Source organism: Macrobrachium nipponense, chromosome 40 (genome assembly GCF_015104395.2).
Source record: "Macrobrachium nipponense isolate FS-2020 chromosome 40, ASM1510439v2, whole genome shotgun sequence".
NCBI classification, from domain to species: domain Eukaryota; kingdom Metazoa; phylum Arthropoda; class Malacostraca; order Decapoda; family Palaemonidae; genus Macrobrachium; species Macrobrachium nipponense.
In genome coordinates, this window is record NC_061101.1 from 37,066,265 (window position 1) to 37,090,359 (window position 24,095).

The following is a 24,095-nucleotide window of genomic DNA, read 5'->3' on the forward strand; positions in this document are numbered from 1 at the left end:
TGTCAGCTTCCTCAAGAGTAGTTCAAACCCTAACTTTGTGGACTTCATGAAATTTGCAGCTCATAAGATGCAAATATCGATCCGGAGAACGTCTTATTCATAGAATCTGACAAAAGGGATTCAACGCTTAGGCAATATGATTCGGCTGTTAAGAAGTTAGCGGAGTTTATAAAGAATTTCGATATTCTTCAAATGACCCCAAATTTGGCCATTTCATTTTTTAAAACCTTGTTTGATAAAGGCCTAGCCGCTAGTACTATTACTACGATTAAGTCGGCTCTGAAAAAGATTTTTCAAGTCGGATTTAATATTAATTTAGCAGATTCTTATTTTTCATCCATTCCAAAGCTTGTGCTCGACTTAGACCTACAATTCGTCCTCAAAAGGTCACGTGGTTTTTTAAACAATGTTTTAAAACTAGCCTCGGATATCAACAACGAATCTTGCTCTTACATTTCTCTACTGAGAAAAACTTTGTTTCTTACAGCCATGGCCTCAGGTGCCAGAATATCAGAATTAGCAGCTCTCTCACGTAATCCTGAGAACTTAGATTTCCTCCCATCAGGAGAAGTACTGCTCTCTCCGGATAGGAGTTTCCTAGCTAAAAATGAAGATCCTCAAATAGATGGTCTCCTTGGAAAATTATACCTCTACCTCAGGATACATCCCTATGTCCTGTGGTAACTCTTAAAGCCTTTTAGCTAGATCCTCCTCATGTTCCTCTGGTCATTTATTTGCCAGAGAGAAAGGGGGTACTATCTCAATTCAAGGTATTAGACAGCAAATACTCTACTTCATAAAGCAAGCTAATCCAGAATCTTTTCCACATGCTCATGATATTCGGGCTATAGCTACCTCAATTAATTATTTTCAAAATATGAATTTTGATGACCTTAAGAAGTATACGGGTTGGAAATCTCCTCGGGTCTTTAAACGCCACTACCTAAGAAATATTCAAGCCTTAAAATTTTCCACTATAGCGGCGGGGAGTTTAATCTCTTCGGACTAACTTTCCTTACTTCAATTTCGTCCCATTCCTTATACTGTCACCTTTCTACCTGCCACTCTCGCCACGATGCCTCTCACCTCGGTAGATCAGATTCAGCCACCCAAGTATCATGCTTCTCCTTAGAATATCGTTCATTCTTAGATTGGGCTTAATCATACCTGTATATATTGGATTATGAAATGTATATGACTCTTTTACATTTTTGTTTTATGTATGCATATTTAGTAATTAAGTTATAATATAAGTTATATTCTTAAGTTTAGAAATTAAGATTTATGTATGCATATTTAGTGATTAAGCTATAATATAAGTTATATTCTTAACTTTAGACATTAAGTTTATATTCTACTGATAATACTTAATGAAGATTGATCTATTATGATGTTTTCGTTATCCTTTTTATTAATTTCAATTCATGAGCTTGGAAGGCATTCTCTGGTATTTTTTCACCGGCGAACACAGGTCGACCCAGAAAAGGGATTTTGAGGGAGGAAAATCTATTTCTGGGGAGAGACCTGTGTCGCCCGGTGAAACCCTACCCTGTTTCCCATCCCATTCCTTTCCAAGCCATTACTGAAATCTATGACAGAAGGATGTAAGATGGCGCTCGCATCGGGCGGGGACTGGGTGAGTCGGAGCGGTGTGGTTGAGACCGCTGTATCGGCACATCCCGTGTTCATATGTTGACGAAGGAGTAATCTAATTGGAAGATGACCTGTGTTTAGTGGCTTTCACACGCCCTTTCTTTATACACGACGCCCTTGCGGTGCTCGCGCGAGGGTAGTAACCTCTGCATACCAATGGTTTAACTTTCTCTGGTATATTTGGAAATTATTTATATCAGAAAAGTATTAAGAAGGACCTTTTCACCGGGCGACACAGGTCTCTCCCCAGAAATAGATTTTTTCCTCCGTCAAAATTCCCTTTGTATATCTATATATAGTTATTATATAATAACTATATAAAATATGACACATTTGGGCAGGTCCATTCTCTAAGACCAATTGACATCCAAACACAATGATTCCTAAGACAATAAGCAAATGGACACTGCTTATGAACATCACAACAACTGGGGTAAGAGCAGTATTTTAGGTGGATATATTAATCTAGACCACTTAAACATCAGGCATATAAAATGAACCCACTTGGTCGTAACAGACCAAATACCCACACCAATACAGCTGACTCACAAACCTGTCTCTCATCAATGCATCCTCACACTCCAGTCTCGTAAAATATATGATTACTGGCTAAATCTTAAAAGTATACAAAACATATGTCACAAATAATAATATACAGAGGTAGATATGTATTACTATCTTCCAAAAAGAACCTGCAATTTACTGCATCTGCAAACTGAATGACCTCACTTAACTTTAAAAATCATGTAAGAATTCATTGTTTATAACTTACCTATTTCCAAAACAATGAAGACTAATCTGAGATTCTTCATTCCCGGTTTCAATTCCCTTATCAGTGTGTACTGCATGTCCATACTGCTGTGGAAATAAAGGATACACTTCAATGAAAGCTGAAAAATTTTGGAAAATCATCTGCTTTCAACCGTCAAACCTATGCATATAGATATGAGAGAGAGGGAATTTTTTACAAAGGAATTGATGACTGCATAAAAAGAACCAACAATAGTGATGAAAATAAGAAAATAAGTAAAGCACAATGAAAACTGAAATGGTGGCAGTTATAAACCTTACAGATAGTGTATATACAATGCTACTATGAGCTGACTGTAACTTCCACGAAGGGTGACAAGTAAAGCAATGTACAAGTGATAAAGAAAACACTACTTCAGCCAAAGATAGGCTACACCTGAATATATACAAAGGAACCCTTGAAACTTTTAGACCTTCAGCACAATAGTATCCATACCACCCAGTGATGCAAATACCAGCAAGTTGTCCAACTTTAGCACCTATTGATAACCACGAAAACACTAACATTTCTTAGACCTTCTTCTATGTACCACCATACAAAACCACCTTGGAAAAAATAAAAATTACTATACCCAAATTAGCGTCAATATTCATAAAAAAAAGACCTCATCAAGCATAACCACAAGGCTAAAAATGGAAGTGATAAACATGCCTCTTCATAGATGGGAGATACATAATAGGAAACAGAAAACACTCCATTATTTGACAACAAGGAGACGTCACCAACGAAACATCTAAGGATTACTTATTTTCCAGAGCTGGGAATAAGGAAAGTTAGAGAGTAATCATGCTGCAGTTGCATGTACTAAATAAGGTTCACAAACAAGAGTGGCTTTAACCAGCTTTTGAACCCTGTTTCCTGTTCTGAATATTAAAAAAGTATGAGAATAACTCCTTTAAAGCCTCCACCTCACATGGAAAGTGGCCATTCCTAAATGAATAAAGATTGTAAATTGCAGTACTGGTAAGATGAAAAGACTATTCAGCATGCTCTTATGCTTCTATGAATTCTCACACTTCTACAACCAAGAAGAATCCAAATGACTTCTTTTACTTAGTAACTATTATGGCCACTTAATATTATTACTCTTTGAACTTAGGTCTTTGTCTTTTTACCTAATCACTCAAGAACCTAAAACACACCAAGCAATATGTACAAGATGCAAATTACCATTTGGGAAGAACAAACTTTATGGTTCCATTCATAATGCAAGAAAAAACACATCATACTTGCAAAATCCTTGAAAGTGTGGCACTCAAGAAAAACCCCTTACATTAAGACTTAGGGTTTGCTCTGTATAAGAACAAAGCATTAGCTAATGACAGCACAACTTATACCTCACTATCCATTTAATATTAAGAGATCTGAGAAGCCTATGAGATTAGAAATTACATATAACACCAGGTACTATTATAGGTACCTTACCACCAACATTGGATGTGGAATGGACACACTTTAAATAATCATGAATGCATTTCCAAATGAAAAAGGGTCACTTGTAAACACAGAGGTTGTCTTATTTTCCTACTTTGTAACACAAGAGCCTTGTTGAGCTTCAAGCAAAAACTACTTACAGTTATTGTTACTAAAGTTAACAACAAAGCACTGTACCAATGATCAGCAATTCATCCACACAAAATGTTTTCTTACATTGGCCATTTTCTTTGGCAGAAGTGACAAGTGCAAGGCTGGTTAGAGTTGGCTAATGATAAAACACTGAAGGCTATTATAACTACATCCATAGCACTGGATAATGATAAGACTGAAGTTATTAACAATAGGAAAATGCAAATTATCTTCAATACACAATATGTACAAGAAGTGGCATTTTCAACATGGTAACTACAGGACTGGGAAGATCATTCTGTAGTCTGATAACTACAGGAATGAAACTTTTCCAAAACTCTGTTGGTTACCTACATACCTACTACTACACTACATGGATAATATACTAATCTGGGAAGAAGTGAAAGCAAAAATCAGCAGAATTATGAAACATCTTGTACTACAACTCGCACAAACAGCTAACATAACAGTAGTGCTAGAGATGAATATCTGAACTGAATACTATACAATTTAAGCCAAAGGCCAAGCACTGGGACCTATGAGGTCATTCAGCGCTCAAAGGGAAACAGACAGTAAAAGGATTGAAAGGTGTAACATGAGGAAAACCTCACAGATGCACTTTGCATCAATTGTTAGGAGAGGGTGGAAAGTAAGATGGAAAAAGAGAATATGAAAGTACGTACAGTAAAAGGAACGAAAGGGGCTGCAGCTACGGGCTAAAGGCACGCTGCAAAGAACCTTTAGTAATGCCTACAGGGCAGCGCATGAGGTGCACTAACAGCACTACCCCGCTACAGAGAAGAGATGAATATCAACATGAGGGAAAGGAAATTAAATGCTACATTTTGACAAATAATTAAAGAGAAGTCAGCAGTTGAAGACAAAACAGGGAACAATATTAATAAAATACAGAATAAATTCACTGCAAGCATAAGGCAACAGTTCTGAATCACCTGTTTGCATGTCACGTCTCACTAACGTCGACCGATCCATGAATAGGCAATGTTTTTTTTTTAATTGTGTACATAGTAATTTTTTTTGCTTGAATTGTTTAAAAATCATGGTTCATCCATACAGTAAACTGCAAAAAGTATCAAAAAGCCTTTCTTCAAGTAAGTCAAATTTGAATGTGTACAAGTGCAGAAAAACAGCAATAAGCAGTTATGTGAAATAACAAGCTCTTTCGATGAATCTAGCATTAATTTCTAGAAGAAATGTTTGGTTAGTTAAATACTATCCTAAGTTATTTCCAAACAATGGGGGACTACAGTTGGAAATATTGCCAGTGACTTAGCAGCCAATTTACTATGGGATACTGACGAATAGGACAACAAAAAAGCTATGTAACTATCACAGTTTATAGTTTACAACCACTTAATTGACTTAGTCTTGTTGGGTTAAGGCAGAGTTGCCTCTCCATCATTAGGTGAGAAGTGGTATATTAAGTTAGGTTGTTTGAGTGCAGCCCTGCATTTCTCTCTATAATTCATGGTGCCTTGGGTCAACTGTAGGTTGGAAAAGTTAGTAAGGAGGGGGTGGGGTTAAACTCACTGGCTGGTATGATAGTACCCTTGGCAATTTTAAGCCAAACAGGGGTGTTTATTGGGTTAGTATTCATATGTAAATGTCAAATTTATCAATACAGTATCACATAAAATCTTACTCTCTGCACTTGATTATAGGCCTAAAAGTAACCATTGCCAAATCTTGCCTAGACAGACTACTGTGAAAGGTAAAAGTGCTTAAGTAGGTTGCAGCCTATGTAACTGCAGATCAGACTTACTTCAAGAGGGATACATCCAAGAAAAAACTACGCTTAACCAAGACTCCAAAAAAATTTTGCAGATGACTCCTACCCTGTGTAGGCCAATTGGCAGTTACATACTTAAGGTATTATATTAATTATAAATGACCAATATGAAGGGGATTAAAGTTATGCATCTGAAGATACTATTAATATTCACTTTTAAAACATAGCAAATAACAAGCATTGGTATTACAAGATATTGCTAAAATGCCCTAGAGTTCCATTTATGGTTCTGTTAATTCATGACATGCATATACAAGTATTTTAACCTTTAATTAATTGAATTTTTTTACTTTAATACCAGTTATTGATACTGGAGCACTTTCCTTTGTTCTTAAAACTCCTTAATATTATCAATACAAAATGCATTCTAGAATACATCATAAATTTACTGTTACTGAAACATTTACCAATGAATATTGTTAACTATCACTGACTTTTACCAAGTTCTTTGTTTATGTCTCAATGTACATGAAACTAGGGCTCCTGATCAATCTCATTTATTTAGTTAGTACTACCAAAACATTACTGAAATCTGATGAGTTCATTTGTTGTTTAGTCTTACCACTTAATTTGAATTCTGGAATTCAGATGAGTTATCTTGGTCATATTGCAAATTCATGGATTTTGTTTTTTCTCGTGATCTGAATGTTTGTATGTTCAATTAGGTAAAAAATTACTATTTTTAGATAATGCATCCCCTTACATCCTAGAATTAAGGGGGAGCACAGTAGGAACTTGGCTTTTGATGGGGGAAAAATATGAAACAAGCGTAATATATGGGTGCATTCTACCATCCACATAATACGTCAAGTTCTGATTCTGATTAAGGTGTGCTTTACTGAATGTCTAGTTCAGTAAGGCCCTGGTGACCTAGTGTATGCAAGGGTATACTGGCTGGGAAGTTAAGGATGTCCCTTAATTTACACGCCCTAGGTGGGATACGTGGGAAGGTCCAGGAGGGTTAAGTCTCCAGCCCCGATGTTAGGTTAGGTTGCAACCCTATCTAACTTACAGTACCCTAGGCTAGGCACAGTGGGGCAGTACAGGTTTCCCAATACGTATGACAAATTTTTAATCAATTTGTATTTTTCAAAGCTAACAAACCTTTGGCCTAAACAACAGGATAAATCTTAGTGCCAGCTGGAAAACCGGTTAAAAATCAATCAAAGATTGTATGGCAAGAGTCCTCCATACTTTTGGGATATAAGGGATCCAGTCTCTAGTTACTAAACCGCTCCCAAAATGGATGTAAGAAATGTTCAAAACTCAAAAAACGTGGGAGACAATATTTTCAAGTTCAGAATATGATAGTTTAAGATATAAGGTGCAACTGCAGACTACTTGCTACTATGTCCTGACCCCTGCCAGTTGCTGACTGGAATATGTAATAGGTAACAAGGTAACTGCCTTTCAGTAGGTACTATTTATGAAATTTACTGACTTTCATGTTCTTACTTTCATCCCCATGGAACTGGTATTATTTTGCACTAACTGGTAGTTACCAAACTAGAGGGGTGCGGTGGTGGTCTACAGTCTTACTGTAAGCGATACTACTACTAGTAGACTAAAGTTTTACCGTAAAGTAAAAATTCACCCAGCAGTAAAAGCTGGAGCAGATGAGCTGAACAAATTAGGTAGGTTATGCCTACTTCCAAAATGCTTAAAAGAAAAAAATAACGTTTCAACATGATACATCCCAGCCTAACCTATCCTAGGACACTTTGACCTCACTTAATTGGGGGGGGGGAGAACATGCATCGCAGCAGAGACAACTAGGTAGGTACTACTATGTGCAATAGTTCTGCAGTAAGGTACCTATAGTATTTCCTAAAAACTAACTGAATCATTACTGTAAACATGTCCTTCATTGCTATATTCTTAGATTTGATGAAACTGTTAAGACCTTACCGAATGTACTACTACATTGACCTTGTGGACAGACTACTTAGTACTAGCTAGCTACACCACCGAGTTCTAGTACTAGTAGGTTCCCAGCAGCTTATTTTTCTAGTTATCTACTGACAAGGTCTGTAATATCCTCTCGCACGGTACATAACACTCATATACCTGCCTAACTTCCAATTTTAACCTATCATGCAACAACCTACTCGTTAAAAGACCAGCAAAGCGGCCCAAAATAGATTAAGGTACCGACCGTAAAAGCTCTGTAGCTTAATCTATTTCATACAAGGCTAGAGTCAATTATTCAGTCTCTGTTCTATTACAAGGTCTCTTCTTAAATGATGGACATGATTTACCACTTTGATCACTTACACACTTAGAAAATTCACACAACTCACTCTAAGATTGCCACATCGGTTGACGAATTCATTGCGAGAGAAAATATCCCAAGAAAATTAAGACCACAATTCCTTTTGACACAACTAAGGTGGAAAAGTGGCACCACTGCTGAGCACAACAACAACATTACATTTGGCACATCAGCAAGTGCCCATTGATGCCACGCATACAAATTTCTATGGTAGAAACCATCATAAATGACTCGTAGCTGTAGACCGTCTAAATTTCGAAGGCCTAGAGAGTAATCTTTAGACTTCATGACCCAAAATATCATAAAAGGACGACAAGCACACTAAAATGATAAAGGAAAGGTTGAACTACCGAGCAGCACCGTCGCTCTGCTTCATCATACGGTTGGCCATTCTCCTCCTCCTGGATCTCGAGACTAATTTCCAAACCCCTTTTACGCTCCCATTCGCTCTCTTACAGGCTCTCTGGTGAAGGGAAAAGACCAAAGAAGCCCCAAACCTTCTTCCCGATGAGCTGTATTAGAGCCTAATAGGAAATATAGGTTTAGCGTAATTTAAAGGGAAGAAGATGAGAGAGTATACGCCTTGCCTCTCGTGGACATTAGATGCCGCCGTCTGACGGCAACCATTGACGCCTAATCGCATTCAGGACATCCCTTTCATAGAGTATTTTTGATGGAAACATTCAAAGTACGTTTTTTTTATCTGAATAGGTTTTGTGCCTATCTTATGCCTAAAATATTAATTTTAAATTATTTTTAATCATGAACGTCTGATATTTTTGTACTATACAGCTTCTTTATTTAACAAGATTATTTCTTTATCCGTATATCTTGTCAGCACCACATCGCCATGTAGTCACGTGATCTTATTTATGGATGTTTATTGGACAGCCTAAAACGTTCTTTTAGTGTAATCTGAACTGTAAAAACTGTAACAATAGTATTAAATGCACAATTTTAAATGAAAAATAAAAATATAAAATGTATTCAGTATAATAAAAACTATACAAATAGCCGTAAGTGAATTTCTGCTATAAATAATTTGCACAAATGAATACTAAAAGAAAACCTATTTACAGACGCAGATCAATGAAGGGAAAATGGCTGCACGAAGGTAGTATACTTCAAAGCCTGCGACGAAGGAAGACCGTCTTCCGCGTCTGCACACCCAATCAGAGACAATCTAGTGCAATGGCAGAGTGATGTGGCTATCTATGAAAATTAATCATGGCGATGACTCAGTTCACGAATGAAATTCTGAAAATCAGTGTTGCTCAGATAGGCCAAACTATTGGCTTCCAAGGAATATACTCAACACCGCTAGATGTTTTGTCAGATTTACTTCATCGTTATATGACTGAGGTGTGTCGCCTCACCCATAGATACACAGAACATTGTAAGTTGATGATGAAGGTCGTTAGACACTTTGTAATTAAGGGAACTACCCATTCATGCGGTATTCTTTATTGTGGAAAGTAGACAGGCGTTCTCCAAGCTTTCAGAATGATAGTCGGTAGTGTCAGTCTTCACAGGCCCTGGTTTTTGGAGATCCCGCAATCATAGGCTTAACCCCGTAGACTAGTACCTTGTTTTCGCTTTAAATATGCATATAATACTTATCATTTTCAGGACTTAAATGCATCAATTTACTTCGAATCGTTGGTTTTATCATTTCATTCATTTGATGAGTACCGGTCGGGTTCATTCCTTTGAAGAGTAGTACTACCGGTAGTTGGGACCAAGCATGATAGGCCTAAGTTACCACACAATAGGTTGTTAGGGTTTTTTTTTTTTAGATTATCTTTTGTTGATTAGAACAAATAAAAGACAATGTACCTAGGTGACGAATCAGGTGGGCCAGTACCTCCTATAGGCAGCTAGGCTTAATGTGTGAAATTTATATTAGGACAAGGTATAGGTTAGCTACCTAGACCTACTGTATGGGCTGTAGGTAAGACTAGACCCAAACTGACATAGGCCAAGGTTAAGGTAATTTGTCAAAAGGCTTGCAGGACAAGGCAAATTCAGTCTCATAAAGTAATGTTCCTAATGTACAGTAGGATAGGATCTGACATATTTAGTAGGTACTACTAGTACCAACCCATTGAACTGTTCTTAGATTAATAACCAGTCAAGTCTCTTTCTTATGCCTAGGTGTGCTTACCTTGCTAACATTTTCTTGGCAGTTAGAGTAAATGACCGAGAGGCGACATAGTAGCACATTCCCAAAAAATACTTGAATTTACTGCCATGGGCATCAGTCAAGTTGATATGGCCCATCCAGGCAGCATGCACAGACCTCTACGCTCTTCTTGAAGTAAGCGTTTTCTCCTAAATTATGAAATAATGGCATAGTAATTCAAGCTCTTTTTCAGGAAGTGGCTTCGTTCTGAGAGAGGTGGCTGCTATGTTGCTGCTCGGTCATTTACCCTATTCCTACCACCTATTTGCACCCTATAGCATAGCTGAAATAAAGCATATTATTATTATTATTATTAGCTATTAAGCTAGGCTATGTAGGGCTATGGCTCAGCTTACATGTTTAGCCTAGCTGTCACTTTGGCTAGGCATAATGCTTTTTATGGACCCAACTCAAAGTGATACTTTGATAGTTTAATATTTATGCAAGCTCATGTTATATACTTACCTATATGAATATTATTATTGGCACAACTACAGTACTGTACTTACTTTAGCTTTTTCAGCCCCCAGTATATTACAACTATGGGGGACCCTAGTGTAAAATTTGGTTTTTACAAGGAAATTTCATCAACAGCAACTAACTGCACTGTATAAACCACAAAAAAACAGGTATCAATTCAAGACTTCAAGACTTGAATAGCATTTTGGATCTTGAAAAATTGCTAACAGTCATGAATGTGTACTGTTTGGATTTAGTTATTAGTTTATGGATACTACATTTGAAGTAAATAAAAAGAAAACCAGATCTATTACCATGTATTTTTGTCTCAAAGAAAGATGCTCTCCATACAATATGTAAGGTAGCTGCTGTCAAAATGATCAAAGTCTTTGGTAGGGGGTTTTAGGCAACTCTTGTAAAGCACTTGATTAATTTAAATAATGAATTAGGTAATATATATATATATAATCAATAAGTTTTCATAGCTTCTTCAGCCATTGTGCCAACTTAGATTTGGAAGAACAAATGGTAATGCAGCCCCAATTTTTAGATTACTTTGGCTGGCAGAATTGAAAATCACATATATAAGTCTAGGGTTTGACCAAGGTTGACTGAGATATATAATTGTTGTATGTTAGATTTAATGCCTACTGTTTAATTCATGTTCAACATCTCTTCAGAGTTAAATCATAATAATTGTTGGAGTGCTGCAGTCCATGGTTCGTGAGTTGGAACATTTGGAAATTCATAACTATGGTGAAGTTATCAGTCCTTGAATTTGCAGTAGTCAACCAAGGAAGGTAATTTTTTAATGGTTTAGATAATGCTGCTGGACAACTTTATTTTATAATATTACTCTAATTTATCTGCTGTGCTGTACAGAGACTTGACCTCAAAGATGTATGCATTTTGCAAAAGGCATTCAGAAAGATATGTGGTTTGTGTCTACAATCATCTATTACAAAACACTTTGTAGGCTAAAGGACAAAGATGCCACAAGGCCAATTACTGGACTCTTATCTGCCTGGGGGCTTTTTCCCCTCTTGACATTCTCAGCTAACTTGACTTAGAGCCCTATAAGTCAAAGATTAAAATACAGTGATGTATCCTAACTTGACCCAAGGATTCTCATCCCTGCTTGTTCAAGGACTCCCCATCCTAACCTGACTTAGACCTTCAGAATTTCTGTCATTTGCTCTAACCTGATCCTCCTTTTTCCCGTCCTGCTGATCAATTTCCCAGCCTTGCCCCGCCCAGACATGACATCTTATGTCAGTATGGAAAATGTTTTAATGGGGATAATGACGATCCGGAACAATTGTCAAAGAAGGGAAGATAACAGAAAGTGCCTGTTATACAAGAGGATTGAAAAAGGAAAATATTTTCACTGCCTTCACTTAGTACCACCTGGGTGAAACAGCAAAAGAACATCAATTCTTCATAGAAAGTTATTCAGATTTTGTGAAATTGTGTTCATTGACAAAGGGAATAATTATCATCTTATCATTTTTAAAACAACTGTAAATATAAGATACTATAGTAGCAAAAGTAAATTATAACATAAGCTTTCCCCCTAGGAATTGATCTAATTGAGTTAAACATTGTGATGATAAGACCATGTTACTACCACCACATTATAGCTTAGATAATCTCCCCAATCCAGATGTAAGGTACTTAGTGATTTTAATTTCGTAATGCTATGAAAAGAAAAAGTTGGTGTCCCATTGCAAGTTGATGCACCAGAAACTAGGATGCTCAGCAATTTAATCAATGTACAATATATGTGATTCATGATCTCTTTCAAAAATGAACTTTTGGAACAAGACCACTTACAGGTGGAAGAAGAATGCAAAGTGACCACAAAGTTTAGGTTCCCCTAGACTTTATGATCACTACCTAATATCCTAGTATAACATGTAACACTGTTCACCATTACACCGTATGCTAGACACAATATAAAACAAAATACCAAGATTGCACAGCATTCGATAACTTCTGTCATAATATGAATCTCCAAGGCAGGACAAGCTATGTTATATACTATGAGAGAAAGAAATAAAATTTTTTTTATGGTGGAGTAAATCCCTTAGGAAAAGCTAAAGTACTACAGATTTAGCAAGCCAGGAAAAAAGTAATACAGTTTGTAAGAAATAACCCAAAGTTCATATAAGCACTTGAATTAGAAAATAGTCCTCTCGAACTAAGTGAATTGCTCTACTACACCAGAAAAAATTTGACTGTTTATGAGGCATTACACATTCATATATTCAGCCCCAGGCATGAATTACACAATAGAGGATCTGTCTACAGTTTCAGCCTAAGCAGAAGAAAATACACAAAAATACACTTTTTGTGATCAAACTATTAAAATAAAAACAGGTATACGTACACATTTTTAGTGGTTTTTTTCATGAGTTTTACCCAACAAAATAGGTAGTTTTAAGCTTTCATTAGGATTTTCAACTATTCACGTATTCTAGTTATTCGTGGGGGTGTCTGGTACCTATCCCCCCGCAAATACGGGGGAACACTGTATAAGATGAACACTCATTATATGAGCGCCCATTGTCCAAGCACCAGGTATTTGAACGTTCAATATTGGAACGCCCAGTGGCTGAATGCCCAGATTATGAACACAGCATCCAGTCTCTGTGCACCCAATATCTGAGTGTCTAGCACCTGAATGTGCAGTGTACAAGTGTCCAGTGCCTGAGCGTAAAGAGGCCAAATGCCACCCAGTTTGCAATTATTGTGTTCATTTTGAACATGAGAGTTCAAGTCATATTGAAAAGAGTGGCGGTGTTAGAAGGAATGAGAGCATTCGATCCTCCTCTCCTACACCAGGAGGGGGGAGGCAAATATAGGAATCCTTGGAGTACTCTCCTCGGGATACAGTTTCAGGGCCTGTGTTCCTGGAGGGGTTTTAGGACCTCACCGGACATACGTCTGCATTGTTGAGGGAGGGTCTGGTGAGGTTCTCTCTCAGGGGAGAGTTGATTGGCTGGACCAGGTTCTCGAAAGGCTAGAAGGCCCTTTTCCCAGAGACTCTTACATCCCCAAGATTCAGAGGACTTTTGCAGAGATTGTAGCGCGGATACGTAAGCGTAACGATCTCGGGGAAGCGACCATGGCCTCCTCTTCTGGAGAATGCTCCTCTTGTCTCGAAGCCTTTTGGGGACCCAAGAGAGAGCCCAAGGTCTCGACGGGGCTGCTGTGGTCAGGCCTAGCCGAAGGTGTATAGGAACAGGTAAATGGCCTTGTCTCTGGGCAAGAAAATTCACATAGGTCCAAATGTTTGGACAAGCTGCTTCCTCCTCCTCTACCTCACCAGAGGCACTTCTATACTCTCTCTGAGAGTCCCTTACTGACGAAACTGGTAGACCCAGACCTGGTTCACTTGGGTCCTGGTCTGTCGCTGCAGCACCTGATAAGCGAGAGTGTATCTCTCTCTCAGTAGGAAGCAGTGATGCTAGAGGCTACCACAATGGCAGCTTTTCAGGCAGTCTCCTGGCTAGACCTGTGTCTATAGTCGCTGCTTCCTCTGGGGCCATTGTCCTTGGGGAAGACTCTGCTTTCGGGAGACTGTGCCAGTCTGGGGTAGGGCTATTTCCTACTTGGCCCACCAGACGGCAAATCTGTGGGAAAACCTAGTGCTGAAGAGACGCAAGGCCGTCCTCTCTCTAGTTACAAGGTCCCTTGGCCCCTAGTCACTACTGGCTTTATGCAACGGACCGCTGCTGGGTTCCACATCTCTCTTCAACAGAGAACAGGTGGATGCTGCAGTAGACAAGCGCAGGGATGATGACAAAGACCAGCTTGTCCACCAGGCAATGGCGAAGACCTCTGGGTCTTTGCGTTCCACAGTGGCTAGACCAACAAGTCTAGCTAGCCCCTCCTCGGCCCTGAAGAAGATGAACACTTCTAAGGGAAACCAAGGAAGCACCCAGCCTTCTTCTTCCTCTTTGAAGGGAGTGATGTCACGCCCCTTTCAGCCCTTGCCTTAGAGAAAGGGGTCTAAGGGTAAGAAGAAGGGGAAACACTAAACACTAGGGTTGATGTTCCCCTCCAGCTGCTGCCACTGGTGGTGCAGTTGCTTGTTGAGCAATTGGGCAACTTGGTAATGATATGGAGCAGAGACCTGGTCATGGAAATCATTGAGGAAGGATATCTACTCCCCTTCAAGTCTTCACCTCCTCTCACCAGCCACCCAGTCCGGCTACCATCGTACGTAATAGGGTCGCCGATGCACCAAATCCTAGTGGAAAAAGTCGAGAAGATGCTGAGCAAAGACACTGTAGAAGTCGTGTCAGACTGGTTGCCAGGATTCTACAGCCGGGTCTTTTGCGTAGAGAAGACCTCAGGGGGATGGAGACCAACCATAGACCTTTCTCCCCTGAACCAATTCGTTTGCCAGACTTCATTCAAGGTGGAGACAACACGAACAGGGAAAACGACTTCATGCTTATGGCAGACTTGAAGGATGCATATTTTCATATACCTATCCACAAGTCCTCCCACAAGTCAAGTACATATGCTTCGTTCCTTGGAGAGACGGTATACCAATTCAAGACACACTATATTTGGGCACATTTGCACGTGATATGTCTACTGAAATATCTTGACGATTGGCTGGTGCTGGCAAGCTCCCGCTCACAGTTGCTGCAGGACAGGGATCGACTCCTCAAGTACTATTGTCGGGGATCCTGATAAATCATAAGTCCGATCTCAAACTCAAGCAGGAGATGTTGTACTTGGGCATGCTGGGAGACACGGTAGCAGCAGGTGTTCCCCACAGACTCTTATATCAGCAGGTTCAGGAAGGCAGTGAGGCAGTTCCTATCTCGACAGGAACAGCCTGCCAGCTCTGGCAGGTCCTGTTGGGTCACCTGCTGTCCTTGGTCCCTCATAGGTGGCTTCACCTTCAGTCTCTCCAATGAAGACTGAGAGAGTATATACTGGTCTCAGTCCTGCAACCCTCAGTCTTTTCTGGTCTCCCTCTCGCAGGAGGTGAGAGAAGACTTGGACTGGTGGCTCAACAACAGGAACCTTGTAATAGGAGTGGATTTTTCCACGCCCCTTCCGGACATGCTTCTGTTCTTGGATGCATCGACTTGAAGAGTTGCTGACTGCAGGGGTGTGGGACCTTGACGAAAAGCACCTTGTGTGGGACCTTGATGAAAAGCACCTTCACATTAACGTCCTGGAACTCAAGGCAGTCTTCCTGGCTCCTCAGGAGTTTCAGCAACGTGTGATGGGACACTGTGGTGTTGATGAGCGACAACACTACAGTAGTGGCATACGTCAACAAGCAAGGGGGATTTGCCTCTCTTGAGCTTCATCAGTTGACAGTGCAGGTGCACAAGTGGGTAATAGCACACTCAGTGGAGCTGTCAGCCAGATAAGATACATTCCAGGCATGAGGAATGTAGTGGCAGACAAGCTCAGCCACCAGAATCAGGTAGTAGGGACCAAGTGGTCCCTTCACCAAGACGTGGTGGAAAGGTTGTTCAGCCTATGGTGACGTCCAGTCGTAGACTTGTTTGTCACCCGGTTCAACAGGAAGCTAGAGACATTCTGCTCTGTTGTTCCGGACCCATGGGCAACTGCAGAGGCCATGCTCCAACATCCATGGGACAACCTCAAAGTTTACGCCTTTCCCCTGTTCTGCCTGATTTGAGCAGTTATTGGCAGGGCACTGATCTCTCCAAATCTTTGGATGATTCTGGTGGCCCCCAAATGGTCTCAGGCCGTTTGGTATCCAAACCCTCTGGCTCTCTTCTCCGAGGCACCTAGAGAGAGATTCCCAAATGGTAGAACCGGCTTTGCTAGCTACACGTTGAACAGTACCACCAAGCAGTGTCATCCCTGTCTCTTCACGGCTGGAGGTTATTCATTATCTCTTGCAAGCGAGAGGCTTTTTCTGGGCCGAGCAGCAACAGAAATTGGCAGATACCTCAGACGGTCCTCTGTAATGGTAAATACTAGGGAAAGTGGGCGCCTTCTGTGGTTGGTGTCATAAACGGGGTATCTCTTTGGTTGGAGCCACTCTTCAGCAGGTCGCAGATTTCCTCGTCTTCCTTCGCCGAGAGAAGCTCCTTTCCGTCACGGCTGTAAAAGGCTACGGGGCCGCACTGGCCCTAATCTTGAAGCTGAAGGGTATTTATATCTCATCTTCTTTCAAGGTATCATTACTCATAAGGAGCTCTGAGAGGTCTTGCCCACTCAGGGATCTTGGGCCTCTTGAGTGTGACGTGACTCTTGTGTTGCAAAGCCTGACTCGTGCTTTGTACGAGCCCATCTTTCTGCTTCCCTTGGCATCGGCGAAGATAGTTGGTGAATTACATGGCCTTTGTTATGATGTAAAACACCTAAGGGGATGGGAATTGGTTATGCTTGACTTTGTCCTGAACTTTGTCGCGAACTTTGTGGCAAAGACTCAGAATCCATTGGTCCCTGACACCAGATCTGAGTCCTTCACCATCCCCTCCCTGAGTGACTTCATTGATGATGATCCAGACGAGATGCTGCTTTGTCCCGTTAGAGCACTACCTGAAGAGAACTCAACTTCTCTGGCCTGATTGTCAACGACTTTGTTAGCACCGGAGGTTCTAAGAAAGAGGTTCCCAAGAACACTTTCTTTTTGGTTTTGTGAGACAATCAGAAAGGCCTACTCTGCTGCTGACGACGACACCAGTACACCTCACCTGAGAGCTCACGAGGTCAGGGGCATTGCCCCGTCCCTTGCACTGAGTAAGACCTGTTGGTTCAACAGGTTTTGAAGGTGGGGGTCTGGGCACACCAGACCACCTTCACCTCTCATTACCATTGAGATATTACCCACAGGTCCTTGGACATCTTGTCCTTGGAACCAGTGGTTACTGCTCAACAAGTTGTGTAGCTTACCCAGCTCCTCTAACTGGACAGAATTGCATCACCTCATTGTACGGTACGAATGAGCGTGACTCTGGAGTGACTGGCTCTCCTTTCATCTCTTTCATCCTACTCTGTCCCTTCGGGTAGAGAATAATGCAGACCGTTACATGCTGGATCAAGCGGCCGATGCAGGTAAGACACTCCTTGGAGTAACCTATCTATTTCTATTTCCTTTGATTAGTCAATATCCGCTTGTTCCTTTCACAAGGCTGGGAAGAGGGACCTGGACATAAGACAAACCCATAACTTGTAGAGGCAGTCCCCAGTTATCAGCCGGGTGCTGATAACCGAAGACTGCCATTGACTGAAACTTGGCTATTTGTGGTGCCAATAAAGGACCTCAGGTTTGTATACTTAGGAAAAATACAATTTACTTGTAAAAATTGTGATATCAGAACCTGCCTTCCTCCCCTCTGATTTTAATGGACTTAGTAGCCATAAGTAAGAATGATGCCATTGGCTTCTGTCACTCATGAGCTCCCGTTGCAGTGGGCAGGACCTTTCACCCCCCGCATTGCAAATTATTTGAAATTAGGATGCCGTGCGAGGCTAATCGTCAGCTAAGTATTTACTTGGTAAGTATTCGTATTTATAAGACTTAATTTTATTATAAAAATATTTTTTGACAGCAGAGGTGGAAAGCTTTCAGTTGTAGTTGTTATCATTAGGTTATATGTATATAATCCATTGTATTTTATCCCAACAGTTGGTCGCACTGATCCCAATCTTGATGACTTGGGTTTGGCTTTCCTCGATATGGGTATATCCATCGCTGAACTTGAAGAGTATGTGAATAATGTTGAGTGCCCTCCATTTCCTGTGAAGCTTCCAAGTTTACCTGTGCCACGTGCTTCTAATCTGAACTTTTTGAAACCTGGGTCCAGGGAGATATTGTCCAGGCCAATACATATACATGAACATTTGCCACCAATGTATCCAGAAAGAGAAGGTAATTGTTGCTTAAAATTTTCAGAAACTGATTACGTATGCTAATGTTGTTGTATTATGAACTTTAGTTTTCATGATGTGTTAATGTTTCTAAAAACTTAATTGTTCCTAGGGAAATACAAACCATTTCCTTTTATGAAGGAATAGTATCCTTCAGAGCAAACTAGAATCAGTTCTTTGAAATTTGGTAATAAGGTAGTTAACAGGTAGTACGGTTTTACAGTCACCTCTTCTCGGTGGAGAAGATGACCTGTGGCTGGATATTGGCGAACAACAGTCTCTCTGTGTTGATCTAGTTTTCCCCTTAGAGTCGATTCAAGCCGTAAACTGTATATTCTATGTTGGATTCCACCAGAAAGAACAGTTTCAAAGCTTACAGTTATAATTAGTACGTATACATAATTTTCTCTATGTGAACTTTAACCTGGGCTAAGTAGAAATCTGGGTTCATACTTATTGAATTGTGAACTTGATTGGGAGCATACTTTGATAAAAGGGCAATAAACTGAATTGCTTACAAATTCCAGATGTACAAAAGTAAGCTAAAAACCTGGTCATGGAAAAGGCAGTTATTCCCACACAATATACAAACCATTGGTCCTTTACATTAGGATTTTGTACATGAACTTTCCTGTCAGATATATACTTAGCTTTACGTCTCTGACGTCACGACAGAATTCAAAACTCGCGGCACATGCGACAGGTAGGTCAGGTGATCTACCTTACCCGCCGCTGGGTGGCGGCTGTAAGAACCAATCTCCCTTTCCAGTCAGAATTTTTCTGTCGCCGGTGACGACTACACCTGTGGTTGTTACCTCCTGAAACAGCTTTACAGTGGGGCATCGCTTATTCACGGATCAGTATTCACGGATCCAGTTAATCACGGGTTTTTTCTTGGACCGTTTCTCATGTTACATCACTGGTATGAATCGCTGCATCACGGGTTTTGTTGTGTTGCGTATGCGATGTTTTTCGGTAGGCTAACCCTCGGCCGTGGTCCGATAACTACCAACATTCATTTTAAAGACTCATATAATGATATTAACTGACAATAAAGGTAATAAAACCATTCTCACCTAATATATTATTGTCTTATCTTCGAAATAAATAGCCTATTCAAGGTTTATATACGACGTTCATTGGTAGGCTAAGCGTAGTTGCAGTGCGATAACCACGTACACAAACATTCACATTATGATATTAATTGACAATAAAGGTAATAAAACCATTCTTACCATATATATTATAGTCATATCTTCATAATAAATAGCCTATTCGAAGAATAATTCCACATCATTGCACTCAACTTATCGTCGGGAGTGGCCAGCCACAAAATGTAAGCATATACCTTTAAGTACGAAAATGGTTTATGTATACGGTTGCGTTCAAAGCGACATTTTTTGTTTTGATAAACTTTTAGAAATTTTAATAGTAGTGGTAGTGTAATTACAGTAGTAATAACATTAAGGCTAAAATTAATTCGAACTTCATTATTATTTTGGCAGTATTCGTATATAACTTCTCTGAACAATGAAGTCATACAAACGCTATTTGTCATAGATTATCGTAAGTATTGCTGTTTGTTATTGGCGACGAAGCGTAAACGAAATACATAAAAGCATTTTTTACCTTATATATTATCGTCATATCTTCATAATAAAAAGGCTATCCGTGGAGTAATTCCATATCAGTGAAATCAATTTTATCTATGCGAGGCCAGCCAGATGACAAAACTGTACGTACGTATATGAAAATCAAATTATGGTAGCGTTCACAGCAAGATTATCTTTCGAAATTTTTATAGTACTATTCATGCTACGTAGTAATAATGTTTGGAATATACGTAACATTAATTTTCAATACAAAATATCATCGTTATTTTGGTTTTAGTGAATAATAGTTTAGAATTATATACATACACTGCATTGTTATGGGTTTGTGCCAGTGATAAACAACCAAAAATAACGTTCTCCTTTAACCTGTTAAGCGTCCTCCCGGATGAGCTCGCTGCTAACGTACCGTCACGCTTTTTTTGTAATCAGCGATCATAGCACTGATGATAGTTTTTCAAAGTTAATATTGATTTTTATGTTTATTATTCTTACTGTAATTAAGTGTAGGAAATTCTCTCTCTCTCTCTCTCTCCTCTCTCTCTCTCTCTCTCTCTCTCTCTCTCTCTCTCTCTCTCTCTCGGAGTCCAGTCACTCGGCAAAGAAAATTCATCTTCACTCCCGCTATTGAAGAAAAGTTTGTATCATCACTGGAGGATTCAGAACTAGAGCTCTCATCATCAAATAGGTTATCAATATCAGACTCCTCATCTAGTATTTGAATGATCTCACCTGAAGAAATACGCCTCCTCTTTGGGACATTCATTGTGAAAGACGCGAAATCCAATTTGTCTCGATAAAACGCCCGAAGCGTATTGAAAGAAAACCAACAGGGACAGGCAGTTTTTTAGCATAAGCGACCACCAGGAAAGAGTTGCCAGGCTGGAAATAAGTTCCCCGTGTGCTGAGAGTGTTACCAAATGATGTTCCTACACTTTCTATACGAGTAAACGTATTATTACGGGGCTGACGGCTTGACAAGCACAGTCAAAGTTTTGAACGTAATATCCCGTTGAAGGCGCTACCGAGTAGATCGCGGTAAACGTATTATTACGTGGGTGACGCTTAAACAGGTTAAGTCAACGCGTTTAGGAAAAACATGACATAGAATCGACTTGCGACTTCGTTCACTTTGAATTTTTAACGATACAATAACTATACTTTGTACTACTAAAACCATCTTCACATAAGTAATTTTTCGTAGATAGTGTTGTTACAAAAGCTAGCTTATACATAAAAGGCTTTTATAATTTAAGTCACCATATACATATGTACCCAAACTCATTGTGGGGAAATTTACTACTGTTTCCTCGGATATTGAAATACTTTAGCATCATTCAAACACTTTAATAATATAATGCATAAATACTAGGCTATACATATTTACATCGTATACAAATACTACATACAGTTATATACACATACTTTTATATACAAAGTTAACAGTTATATACACATACTTTTATATACAAAATTAATCATATGAGTAGTGATCAGACGACAGCTGTGCACTGGACTACGTACGTACTATGTACTTGGAAGATAAAACAAACAAAAATTTTGTTGTTGTTAGTCGCCGGGATAGATTAACATTTTTCCAGATATTAAAGAGCTGAATTTTTCTTTTGAAGGTATGTCAACCGCGTTAGTAAATAGATATCATCTTCTAAGGAATTTTTTTTTCTCTTCTTTTTGCGGAAGAATCTTCAAGCCATTTTGCATTCAAAGTAATGAGAAGGAATCATTCTATTTCTTCATGAAATCATAAAATACTTACACTAATAATAAAAACTAAAACTACGTACGTATGCAAAACACATACATCATCGTTAGCTTCGTGTGTGTAAACGTTCATTCTAAGAAATTACAGAGTAGTATAACTAACACCTGATTGGTTGGTTGGTAGCCATGGAGATCTGTTATCCAATGACTGCCCTCTGCTTCTGTTCTATTTATAGACATACGCCATGGATGGCACTAGGTTTGAACGTTACCATGTTCGTGATTTTCTGACTGCTGACGGCAAAAATTACTCAATAATTTTCTTTATATAATTATTCCTTCGTGAAAACAATAATATAATTATCGGCGGTTTGACATACCTTCAAAACAAAATTCAGCTTTTTAATCTCTGGATAAAATGTTTAATCTATCCCGCGACTAACAACAACAAAATTTTTGTTCGTTTTATCTTCCAAGTGAGTACGTACGGCTTAAGTCCAGTGCACAAGCTGTCGTCTGATCACTATTCATATTATTAACTTTGTATATAAAAGTATGTGTATATAACTGTTAACTTTGTATATAAAAGTATGTGTATATAAACTGTATGTAGTATTTGTATACGTTGTAAATATGTATAGCCTAGTATTTATGCATATATTATTAAAGTGTTTGAATGATGCTAAAGTATTTCAATATCCGAGGAAACAGTAGTAAATTTCCCCACAATGAGTTTGGGTGCATATGTATATCTAAGATGACTTAAATTATAAAAGCCTTTTATGTATAAGCTAGCTTTTGCAACAACACATATCTTACGAAAAAATTACTTGTGAAGATGGTTTTAGTATGTAGTACAAATGATAGTTATTGTATCGTTAAAAATATCAAAGTGAACGAAGTCGCAAAGTCGATTCTATGTCATGTTTTAACTTTAACGTATAGTGGTATGAAAAACACCAGTGTGTCGTAGCGATGCGTCATCAATATAGTGGTATAAAAATACCACTGGTGTTGTAGCGATACGTAATCACAAAGTACAAATCCTTTTCCCGGACCACCATCCTCAGAATTTTACGACTCTTCAACTTCAAGATCGATATGGTAAAATATATTATATAGTCATACTTATTGTTAAAATTCACAAGTTGAACTGCAAAACATTATTATATTTTGATTGTTATGTACATATATTTTTTGTTTTGTTTTACGGAATGTTTGTTTGAAACTAATACCTATTAGTGAACATATGGTATTAATTGTCCCACTATTTTATTATAGGTGATCTTAATTATCTCACATTCATTTAACAGTATATATAATTTATTATTTAAATAAACTGTAATTAATAAATAACAATAATGAAAAACAATAAAGGGAAAAAATGTTTTGCTGCAGTAGTGGTGTTTGTTTGATTATGCATCTGACCTCACATTTCCGAAATCTGAAAAATTCCAAAAACCGAAACATCGGAATGTGTGTGTACTGCACATTTTTTAAAACACGCACACAATGTCTACACATTTACTGCAAATTACAGTACGTACGTATTTATTCCTGAGAGAGAGAGAGAGAGAGAGAGAATGATTAAGGACTCCAAGGCGTGTTATTTTTACAATTATTTTATTATCTTGGGATTTTTTTTTAATCTTGAGATTTTCTATTCAATTCTCGAGATTAATAAGAAAATTACCGTAAATTGACTAGCATCAGCACACATCTGAATGACTCGGCCATTAGCAGGCTAAACCACCAACCTTATGAACTTGCATGATACATGAGATACATGACAAAACACAAAACCACTGTTTATTGGTGAAAATTAGGGGGTTGCACGATATGGGAGATTGCACGTTATTCGAGTATATACGGTATGTGATTTTTTTTAGCCTTTTATGGAACAAAATCTAGCAAGAAATTGCCATTCCCAGTTGGCAACACTGGCCTACAAACGTTTGTTTGGTGTTGTTATGAAATGTGGTGTGCGGCGCGTTCTTTAAATTGTACCCATATAAACGAGTTAATTATGTGGCATCCAAAAGCCCTGATTCTTTTACTCTTATGGGAAAGACGCCTAAAGGTCAGATGAAGGTTTTTACGTGGAATATACTAGTATTAACGTGTTGTGA

At 38.9% G+C, this 24,095-nt stretch overlaps 2 protein-coding genes across 8 annotated transcripts in view; one reads left to right on the plus strand and one right to left on the minus strand.

Moving 5' to 3' along the window:
• The window catches only part of LOC135212088 (SOSS complex subunit B1-B-like), a 34,110-nt gene extending 25,362 nt beyond the window's left edge, over window positions 1–8,748 (minus strand). The window contains exons 1-2 of one of the 6 annotated variants that reach the window (XM_064245463.1): window positions 8,700–8,748; window positions 2,426–2,511 (exon numbers count right to left, since the gene is read on the minus strand). In XM_064245463.1, coding sequence (XP_064101533.1) covers window positions 2,426–2,507 — 82 coding nt within the window. In that variant the 5' untranslated portion in view covers window positions 2,508–2,511; window positions 8,700–8,748. Of the gene's footprint in view, window positions 1–2,425; window positions 2,512–8,114; window positions 8,296–8,462 lie in introns of those variants that run through there. The other 5 variants (XM_064245462.1, XM_064245461.1, XM_064245459.1 and 2 more) reach the window with 5 other exon arrangements.
• Window positions 8,749–9,182: 434 nt separating this feature from the next.
• LOC135212089 (transcription initiation factor TFIID subunit 3-like) overlaps window positions 9,183–24,095 on the plus strand; it is a 124,897-nt gene continuing 109,984 nt past the window's right edge. For both annotated transcript variants that reach the window (XM_064245465.1, XM_064245466.1), the window contains exons 1-2: window positions 9,183–9,508; window positions 18,393–18,635. In XM_064245465.1, coding sequence (XP_064101535.1) covers window positions 9,340–9,508; window positions 18,393–18,635 — 412 coding nt within the window. In that variant the 5' untranslated portion in view covers window positions 9,183–9,339. The remainder of the gene's footprint in view (window positions 9,509–18,392; window positions 18,636–24,095) is intronic.